This window comes from Notolabrus celidotus, chromosome 23, assembly GCF_009762535.1.
Source record: "Notolabrus celidotus isolate fNotCel1 chromosome 23, fNotCel1.pri, whole genome shotgun sequence".
Taxonomy (NCBI): Eukaryota; Metazoa; Chordata; class Actinopteri; order Labriformes; family Labridae; genus Notolabrus; species Notolabrus celidotus.
In genome coordinates this window covers 5551188-5562086 of record NC_048294.1, presented here as the reverse complement: position 1 = coordinate 5562086, position 10899 = coordinate 5551188, and the positions used below count along the sequence as shown (strand labels likewise).

The following is a 10899-nucleotide window of genomic DNA, read 5'->3' as shown; positions in this document are numbered from 1 at the left end:
CTCTCCTGTATCCTGTCCGCCCACAGCAGGTGAATTCCTTCCAATGTGGCGTTAGTGTCCGGTGTTAGCTCTGTTAGCATGATGCTACTCTTCCAGTAATTAGGGTTAGTTTACAGTTATTTAACAAAAGCATCAGTAGCAGCGGTTAATTCATAACAGCACAGGAAACAGCCACATGTGCATGTAGGCGGCTAATTTTCTGCAGACCATCTAAATTAATTATGAAGCTGCATTGAATGACTTCAAGGGACAGTGGGGGTCACAAGTCTTTGGCACCTATATTTTGGGGGTTGTGGGCTGAAAATTTTGGGAACCCCTGTTTTAAACAATTTCATAGGCCTAAATACAAATACAATATATACACATACGTACACACATATAACAATAATAATAATGATGATAATATGTATTTAATACATATTACAGCTGGAGTCCAGCTCCTCGGAGGAACCTACGAGACAAGGGAGCTCAGGGACTCCAGAAACGTCTATGGTTAGTAACTTTAATGGGACAGGCAGAGTTAAAGTAAGTGCTGAGGGGGTTGGGGGGGGAAGGGGGTGAGCTATGATCCCAGTGTGTCAGTGCGCCAGTTCCCCCGGCAGTCTAGGACTATAGCAGCATGACAAAAGCTGGTCCAAGCCTGATCCAGCTCTAACTATAAGCTTTGTCAAAAAGGAAAGTTTTAAGCCTACTCTTAAAAGTAGAGAGGGTGTCTGCCTCCCGGACCCTGACTGGTAGATGATTCCAAAGGAAAGGGGCCTTATAACTGAAGGTTCTACCTCCCATACTACTTTTAGAGATTTTAGGTACAACTAGCAAGCCTGCGTGTTGGGAGCGTAGAGTTCTAGAGGGGTAATAGGGCACTATGAGCTCTTTAAGATACAAGGGTGCCAACCCAAACAATAAACCCAGTCACCTCCACTAACTGCATTATTTTTATAATCCAGGTTTTTGTTGCTGGTTGGACTAGCCGTCCCCAGTTAGTCCTCATCTTCAATGTGACCCCAAAAGTGTGTTAAATTAGTAGACACACACACACTCAGTCTGGGGGGCGTGGCCGTCCTGACAGCTCGTGCACAAACTGCTGACAGGCTCGACACTGTCTTCTCTTAACAGCTGGCAGCAGAAGAGGAGATGTACACACAAACCGCAGGCTAAACAGACAACACATTTTTTAAAACACTTCTACCTCTTTGAAGAGACTTTTCAAACCTTTAAGTTTGAGACTGCAGTTTTTTGTTGCCTGTTGCAGCATTTATTTTGAATTTGAGCGACTTTTAGTGCTTTTAAACTATGGAATACAACAGGCTGCTCACTTTTTGAATACCACTTTGGATTTAACTCCGGGTCAGAGCGTCTTTTATCAACTTTTTATTATATACTTAACTTTTAAGTGTGTTTTTCTCTTGTGGAGACCATTTAAAGACATTTGAAGTCTTATTTCAGAGCCAGGTTTTAGCTCTCTGCCTCGGTACATGACTCCAGAGCGACCGTCGTTGGCCAAACCCTCCGTGTTTCGCAACCGTTCCTCATGCGGAACCCATACTACTAATTGGAGACCTCACTCTTCTGCGTGCGCTCCCGTCCGCAGCAGGCATGATGCAGCACGAGCGCCTGCTCAAAGTCCTGGTCATCGGAGACCTCGGAGTCGGTAAGACCTCCATCATAAAGCGGTACGTGCACCAGGTCTTCTCCCAGCACTACCGGGCCACCATCGGGGTCGACTTCGCTCTTAAAGTGCTCAACTGGGACCAGAAGACGGTGGTGCGGCTGCAGCTGTGGGACATTGCTGGTATGTAGAACAGAGAGAGAGAGAGAGTGTGTGTGTGTGTGTGTGTGTGTGTGTGTGTGTGTGTGTGTGTGTGTGTTTACATTTTTGGTTAGATAGTTAGAAAACATTAATATGGGATGTATTCTCTTATTCTTAAAACCTTTCTATTGTCCTTTGTGTTTTTATTTACTCATTTATTTTGAATTATTTTATTTATTTATGTATTCAATTTTTATTTATTTATTTTAAATTTAAATTCTTAATTATTTGTTTTGATTTGTTTCAATTTATTTTGTATTTTTAATTTTATTTATTTTTATGTATTTCTATTTATTTGTTTTGATTGATTTTGATTTTTTTTTAATTTGATTTATTCATTTATTTTTAATTTATTCAATTTATTTATTTATTTTATTTTAATTCATTTATCTCATTTAATTTATTGATTTTGATTTATTTAATTTTATTTATTTATTTACTTATTTTTAACTTAATTCTGTTTAATTTCTGGTTAATATTTTCAATCTTCCACGTTGTATTTTTTTGCGTTGTAAGAAGTCCTACAACTATACAAATACCTTTATTATTATTATTATTATTATTATTATTATTATTATTATTGTTATTATTATTATTACTATTATTATAATTATTATTATTATATAGATACCCTGGATTTGCATAGTCAAATAAGAAAAAATTTGAAACTGTGAAATCTAAATGTTAAATTTGGCCCAGTTTACAAATATATAGGATGAGGTCATCTGCAGACTGGGTTTGCAGCAGTACCAGATATCATCAATACCATCATTTATACAGTTATTTAATTATTCTTGACATCAAACATGCAAGACTGTGTTTCAACAAGTTGCACAGTTACACATACCATATACTTCTTTTACTCCTTTAAATCTTGTCTGACAGCTTCATATACCATCCAGTGTGCAGTTTTTCATACCCTATCAGTCCAGTGTTAACCATACATGTTAAATTCATCTGATTTCGATAAACAAAAGAATAAAATGTCCCTCTATGGGTTGAGAAAATGCTCCTGCTTCTTACACTAAATAAACTGTATAAAACCTCAGCTGGATTAACTGAAAAATGCACAGTCACAAAGCTGAAAACAGGCCTGTTTCTGCTTATGAGCTTATTCAAACGAGGCTTTCTTTTTGCAAAAGGAGCTAAAATGCTAAAGAAGTATGTTAAATCAAATTACCCAACAGTATGTAATGTTGTTCCAAAATCTATAAGCAGTGAAAGGGTTAAATACACGTTAAAGTAGCTGTATTATTGGTCCAAAAATGTCCAAAAAAGTTATTTTCCTTTGGATACATGACATAGAATTAGCTTCCAATACTTAGCTTGACTGCTTCTTTAATAAGAATCTGAAAGAAAGACTCTAACTTGTTTTGAATTATTTTTAAATGGAGTAATAGCTGGAGTCAAAATGTAGTTTTTATTCTCCTCTGTGTGTTTTTATGTATGTGAATATAATTCCCACACTACAAACTTTGTTAGCCTTTCTTTCTACACAGTTTTCTATGCTACCTTCCAGCTGCATTATTCATTTAGGGCCTGTCGCCACTAAAGGCATTTTTGCGTACGTAAGGTGTTAGCTGTCCATTCAACTAAGAGCTAAGAGCTTGTGGTTGGAAACAGCCAAGGCTCCAGGTCGTAGGAGCCAGGTTTGAGGTAAGCTAACAAGCCTTCCACTAAAATGGTCACGAATAATGTCAACACACCTAATAACTGTCTAAATAAGTCACTTGCTGGGGAATTTGGGGACCAGTAGAAAATACTGTAAGTGGACACAGGCCCTTATGTTGGAATAGTAAAGTAGTTACCTTAAATTAAAATATATATGTGTCTAAGAATAAATGATACATTATAGATTACTTCTTTGGAAAGACATGGATGCATTGTAGATATTTGTATCCTGATCTGGCAGATGTGTGTCTAACATGAGTCTGGTCCTGCTGGAGGTTTCTGCCTGTTGAAGGAAGTTTGTCCTTGCCACTATAACTTGCTAAATGCTGCAAAGTGCTCTGCTCATGGTGGATTAAGATGAGATCAGACCGAGTCCTGTCTGTAAGATGGGACTGGTTTATATCTGGTCTTGATGTTGGGTCTTTGTTAATAATAGAACATAGAGTACGGTCTAGACCTGCTCTGTTTGAAAGGAGTCTTCAGATTGATTGAACGTCTCCTCTAGTATCTTTGGCTGCATCTTGCTGACACACTCAACAATGATGATGCACAATTCAAGTGTTGACCGCCCAGCCAATGTGGTTAGCCTTTGTTTCTGCAAAATGTTAAGTTAACGCTCCATCACTTCCTGTTAGCTCATTCAACAGAGAAAGGCTTTTTGTCTTCTGCTTATAGAACACACCACGTCTCTCGGATCGCTCGTAATTCGATGCTCTTGTGGAAGCATTTCTCTCTGCTGTGAACACACTCAACACTTATCTTCTCTCGCTGGGTATTTGGGTGTTTAACAACATGACGGCTGATATCAGCGCTCATTTACATGTAATCATCTTTTTGAGGCCGTCAGCCAATTGGACTTTACACCAGTAACCAGGGATGGTTTCACACTGGAGTCCCTTCATTAAACTGGGTCAATGGGTCTTTTCTAACACACACTTGGCAGTTAATCATCATCATATGGATAATTACATCAGTGTTGTGAGTGCTTATCTAGATGACGTCAAACTTCGCCCCCTTTGTTATTCATATACAGTCGCAACATGATGAGTGTGTCAAAGATTTAGTAGTGGGTTCATGTGTCGTGATGAAGATGAAGAAAGAAAGATCAGTTTTAAGATGCTGTTTGCAAAGTTTCAACTGGCAGTTTTGCATTGAAAGAAGGTAAAACAATGAGATTACAGGTTAATATTAAAGGTGACATATCATGCAAAATCGACTTTTTAATGGTTCTTTACCTGAAATATGTTTCCCTGTCTACAAACCCCCCGAGAATGAAAAAAATCCATTCTGCCCCTGTTCTGATTTCTCCACCTTTCTGTAAATGTGTGTGAAACGAGCCGTTTCAGACTTCCGTGTTTTTGTTACGTAACAACAATATCCGGTCTGTCACGGAGTCAGAGCTCGGAGGTTGTTCAGCCCATAGACTGTATAAAATACAACACAACTTCCGTTTTTCATTCCCTGCACAAATGTGTGCTAACAAGGAGCTTAGGAGGGAGACATGCTAGTTGTAGGCTGTCTTAATAAACACAAAGGTCGGTTTTACTCCCCACGTCTGCAGATTTGAAGATCTAGTGGATTATTTTTAATTATCATGGATAAGTGCTAGCGCTAGTTAGCATAGCCACATAGCTACACGTCGTAGCTGTAGCTGTGTACCAAGACACACGTCGACATACTGATAAATAAAACAACAAGAAACACTAAATCTGTGACCAATGGTTCAGAAAGGTCCTGCTTCAGGCGCCTCTCCGTCAGGATCAGATTCTGGATCAGATTCAGAGGGTTGAAGTAACGCAGGTCTGTGAGCAGCCGTGTATATTCAGCCAACATGTAAACATTAGATCAACATGCCGGAGAGCCGAGGGCACATCCACTTCCTGAGGGGGCGTGGTCAGAGGCAAAACAAATTGAGATATTTATAAAGGAAATATTGTATTTTTATATATGTTACCTGCTGTATCATGATGATTGATGACTGGTTAAATGTTGCCATGGCTCCCTAGTAAAAAAAATGTCTGTTGCTCATTTAACTCCACTAAAAATTGAAAATGTCAGAGAAGAAATATACAATAAATTAGGTATTTTTTTCTGTGAAGTAGATACAAAATATGTATGACGGTGTTGTGCAGAATGGGAAAAAAAAACAACTTCTAGGTTTGAAATTACTTTGGATAAAATTTGAAGGAAACTCAAAGTTTAATAGGCTAAAAATGTTTTAGTTTCTAAAAAAAGAAGAAACTTTGAGCAAAAAAATTGCACCAAAATGTCTGATATATCACATATGATACAAATTAATACTCATATGAAAATTACTATTCATTTTTTTTTTCTTTTTCGTCAGAAGGCTCAATAAACACTCAATTTTCAAAGAATTTTTCTGGTAATTAGGCTTTAGTGACGCTTCCCAGCCCTTCCTTGGGATTATGAGGAACTCCCAGGCAAGATGGGATACATAATCCCCCCAGCTAGCTCTGGGTCTACCCCGAGGCCTCCTTCCAACTGAACATACCCGAAAAACCTCCAAAAGGAGACGCCCAGGGGAGATCCTGATAAGATATCTAGAAAGTACCAAGAATGTTTTTGGAGTGTCACTTTCTTTCTTTGTAAATAAGAAAACAGTTGACATGCTTGTGTTTGTGACATCTGGAATTTTTTTGTATCAGCTGTTGTGTTGCTGTGTAGGTCATGTGTGCTCGGTGTGTGTGTGTGTGTGTATCACATCCTCACTTGCTGATTCACCACCGTATTAGGATCATGTGGAGGAAGTTAGCGTTCAGGATAGAGACTTATTCATACATTGAGTTACACACACACAATCAGCAACATTTTCCTACTGACACACACACACACATGCTTCAACCTTACACTGTCTCTTCCCTCATTCTGCTGGACAATAATATCAGATTTGCAACAGTTAGTCAGAGAATCAACCAGTTCTGCTGCAAGTTGCTTTTAAGGGCAGTTTGACCAAAAACCATCTCTTACACGAGGGCAGGCCTTGCTACTCTCAAAAAAAGAAGCGTCCTCTCTTTAGAGTTGGTCAGTAATCGAGTTTAGCTTCAAACTCAGAGAACATTCATGTATTTAATCAAGTTAAACGAAGTCTCAGATGAGCTCTGGTGCTTTGGTGTTGCAGCAGAGCCTCAAGCCGATGTCATGTGACTGTGTTCATTCTGTCGTCTTCTCCGTTTCCTTCAAAAGGGCAGGAACGCTATGGCAACATGACCCGGGTGTACTACCGAGAGGCGGTGGGGGCTCTGGTGGTCTTCGACATGACCAGGCTGTCCACGTTTCAGGCTGTCCTCAAATGGAAAGGAGACCTAGACTCGAAGGTGAATATGATGAAGGATTAAAAAGAAAAGTCCTTGAATTTTATTTAATATTTTAGTTGAAAAGAAACCTTTGCTAGCACGGACTTAGCCTAAAGGTTAAGTTGCGCGCCCACAAAGCGGGCAGCATGGGTTCAATTCCTTTCCCTACATGTCCCTACTCTCCATTGCTTCCCTGCTCTATTCACTGTCCTATCCTCTCTAAAATAAAGATGTAAAAAGCCCAAAAATATAACTTGAAAAAAAAAAAAACTTGATGATGTGACTTTAATTTTTTATCTTTTTAAATAAAAAATGTACAAAAACTTTGCAACAAAATTTAATTGTGAAATATTTCTTTCTTGGAATCATCAACTGTATAAAAAGATGTACGACATGACAGCCCTGCAAGAGTGACGCCAAAGTAGAGCCTCCCATGGTGACTGGCCCCGCCTCCTCCATGTAAACAAATGGGACATGGGTCAAACTTTAAAATCAAGATACACGTCCAATAAATTGTTCTCAAACATGATTTCTGTCATTATAGTTGTGTCTTATCATGTTGAATTATGTCATAGTGTTCGATATTCAGCAGAAGTTAGTTTTCGTTAGTTATTTGATGCTATAAAATTAGCATAACGCCATGATTGACAGCTCTGTTTAGCTGCTTCTCTTGAGAGTCAAGGAGGAATGACCAGAGAAGGCATAAAAAACATTAACTCTAAAACTTTAATAAACACAACTAGACTAAACCTGAAATTATTACACTCTATGTAAATCCACACTAAAGTAAAGGAAGCTTGTGTTAGATATATTGTTTAGCTATGTCTTCCATATTTTTCCAAATTTGTGTTGTTTTTTCAAACTTCCATTCTAATCAACTGAATTTGAATGTGACATTAAAGACGGAGTGAATCTAAGTTGCTTTGTGGTACTAAATTGTAATTCCTGGTTCTGTCAGGTCGCTCTTGGCAATGGGAGGTCGGTCCCAGCTGTTCTGTTAGCCAACAAGTGTGATCAGCGGCGTCATGGTTTGTGCCCGAAGCTGCCCAAAATGGAGAACTTCTCCAGAGAGTACGGATTCGTCGGCTGGTACGAAACCTCTGCGAAGGTAAGACATGATTACTACCACTATTTTTCTCTCTCTCTCTCTCTCTCTCTCTCTCTCTCTCTCTCTCTCTCTCTCTCTCTCTCTCTCTCTCCCTCTAAATTCAGAAACAGTAATCTGCACGTTCAGTTGTTACTTAGAGCCCAGGTCAACATAAAAGGATTGAAAGACAGTGAATGTACTGTGGCTCGTCTGCTCTGTCTTGCTGATTCGATTCTCTTTACTGACTCAGCAGACCTTAATCTGGCGCAGTAAGATAGAAGCATTTATTTCATGTTGATGAACAATGAAGAACCTTTATACAGTATCTTTAACTTCTTGACCCTGCTTTCACTTCCCTTTTTAACCTCTGATCACTTTTTAATCCTCTTTTTTTACAACCCAGATGAAGAAGTAAGAGAGATAACCCTGAATTAAACACATTTGAGCATCTTTCAGTTCATCCTTTGTGTCACGCAAAGACAAACTACATCAGATCATGTTTATGTATGGTGTCCTCATGGCATGGTACAGTTTTAACCTGCATTTGTGGATACAGCGATGATCTGTGTTCTTGAACAGTCGTTTTTGGAAGAGATTTTGGACCCATGCAGTGACGTCCACTACAGAGTCATGTCTGTTTTAATGTAGTACTGCCTGAGATCCTGGCCATCTAGTGGTTGTTTTGTACCCTTGTACCCCAACTCGGTCTCAGCAGATGTGTGTCTAACATGAGTCCGGTCCTGCTGGAGGTTTCTGCCTGTTAAGGGAAGTTTGTCCTTGCCACTGTAGCTTGCTAAATGCTGCAAAGTGCTCTGCTCATGGTGGATTAAGATGAGATCAGACCAAGTCCTGTCTGTAAGATGGGACTGGATCTTATCCTGTCTTGATAACTCTTCACATTTCCCCCCTCTCTCTCTCCAGGACAACACCAACATCGACGCCGCCATCACCTGCCTGGTGAGGAACATCATGTCCGTGGAGGAGGAGAGAGAGTCGAGAGAAGCCTCCGCTGCCGGCGCCGGCAGAAATGAGCCTGAAGGCAACGTCCTTGTTCTGCCTCGATTCGAGTACAACACCAGAGAGAAGGGACTCAACGGATGTTCAGGGTGTTCGTCACATAAATCCAGAGAGGGAGACAATGCCTGAAAGTAAACAGATGGATGGATCGGTCTGAACTGAGAGACTGTGACTGGACAGAGCAGAGCGAGGAGGAAAGTCCCTTTAATGTGTGGTTATTTTGGTGTGACTTAAATCCCACCTCGGTCCAAATGTGTGTTTTTGTAGATGTAACCGGATGATACAAAAAATGTATCCGAATCCAGAGTTTGGTGTTTTTTTTCCCCCCTTTTAAAGCTTTTTCTAAGACCTGCATTCTTAACATCGTGTTTTTAAACTCCAGAAATGTTTTAGAAACTAGAAGACAAACGTTTTTTCTGCAGCACAGCAGATAAAATAAGATGGATAAATATCCTTGGAATACCATTAACTTCAGTGTATAAGACGCAATTTTAGAAACTTCAATTTGTGACCAGTAGAGGGAGTTTGCACGAATGCTGGGGAATCAATCACAAGCAGAGGGTCTGTTTGTACCTCACAACTATCAACGCTACCATCGACTGTGCTTAACTATCGCACACGTAGCTAGCAGGTCGGCAATACAGGTATTATTTGAAAGAGCTGCACGGCTGCATAGGAACTCCAGATTGCTGAATGCAGTAGAAGTCTCGACCACAGACTGTATAAATAATGGACGTAGTATCCATGACATCACGCATCTGTTTCTGAGCGCTGTTTTGAAGCTGATTGTCGGCGGGAGCCATATTGGAAATGCTGAACTCAACCAAACTTCTGCCAAGTTAGTGTGAAGTAAAGAGGCGGGGTTTGAGCCTCCTAGCCAATAGCTCTGCCGGTCAATCAAGTCAGTCATGTCCTTATTTGGGCAAACACTCCTAATCTTAATATCTTGTGAACCGTCGTGTTACAAAAAAATTCTCCCCCTTACAGTGTGTGCCGATAGAGGAATTAGTGACGTAGACCGATGCCGTTTTTTGAACCAGGCTGTAAACATGTTTATTTATGATGCAAAGATCGTCTTTTTTGAATTGGTGTCTATGTGGTTTCCGGTGTTTCTGCAGCCAGCCTCATGTGGATCCTTGATTAATTGCAGTTTATAACACTTCTGCATGGGCTTCATATTTTGAGACCGGAGGTTGCCTCTTAGTCTCGACACAGGAACACAGTTTTTTCCCTCTGAAAGTCTCCCAAAAAAAAGATGGCGTCATTTTCATGGTTTCCAGTTTTTAAATAGTAAACAAAGGATTTAAAGAATACTTTAAAAAAAAAAACTGCAGTGCAAGCCGCACTTTGAACCTGTGACACAGCTCTGCTCTGTATCTTGTCAACATCTTTTGAATGTCTTGTTTTGTGGTTTAATGCTTTTGTAATAAAAATTCCACAACATGTTTTAACCTTCATTGAAATCAAAAAAAAAAGAAGAAAATATTTTAAAAGTCAAAGAACATTTTTGTTTAACTTTTAGTACTTTAATAATGTCCTCAGTCAGTTTGGAGCTAGTTTCATTTGCTGTGAAGAAAAAGCACTTAATTACAAATATTCAATACTGTATACACTACCAGTCAAACGTTTGGAAACACCTTCTCATTCCAGGGTTTGTATTTATTTTAATTATTGTAAACACTGTAGATTAATACTGAAGACATCAAAACTATCAAAGAACATATATGGAATTATTTAATTTTTTAAAAAGTGTTAAACAAAGCAGAATATGTTCTATATTTTAGATTCTGTAAAGTAGCCCCCTTTTTCCTTCATGACAGCTTTGCACACTCTTGGTATTCTCTCAGTCTGCTTCATGAAGTGGTCTCCTGGAATGCTTTCTAATTAACATGAGCCTTGTCAAGAGTTCATTTGTAGAATGACTTGCCTTCTTAATGTGTTTGAGACCATCAGTTGTGTTGTTCAGAGGTAGGGTTAGTACACAATGGATATCCCTATTT

General features: G+C 39.2%; 1 protein-coding gene across 1 annotated transcript; it reads left to right on the top strand.

The window, feature by feature from the left end:
- The first annotated feature begins 1091 nt into the window (after positions 1-1091).
- zgc:162171 (uncharacterized protein LOC565931 homolog) lies at positions 1092-10342 on the top strand. The gene is made up of 4 exons (XM_034676121.1): positions 1092-1792; positions 6686-6816; positions 7754-7903; positions 8804-10342. Exons 1-4 carry the CDS (start codon positions 1597-1599, stop codon positions 9026-9028), a joined length of 702 nt encoding a protein of 233 aa, XP_034532012.1. The 5' UTR covers positions 1092-1596; the 3' UTR covers positions 9029-10342.
- Positions 10343-10899: the final 557 nt, after the last annotated feature.

Excerpts from the sequence above, each read along its gene's own strand:
- zgc:162171 (XM_034676121.1), top strand. The coding sequence starts at position 1,597 with ATGATGCAGCACGAGCGCCTGCTCAAAGTCCTGGTCATCGGAGACCTC. Across the intron at positions 6,817-7,753 it reads AAGGAGACCTAGACTCGAAG|GTCGCTCTTGGCAATGGGAG; the intron begins GTGAATATGATG and ends TGGTTCTGTCAG. Across the intron at positions 7,904-8,803 it reads GGTACGAAACCTCTGCGAAG|GACAACACCAACATCGACGC; the intron begins GTAAGACATGAT and ends CTCTCTCTCCAG.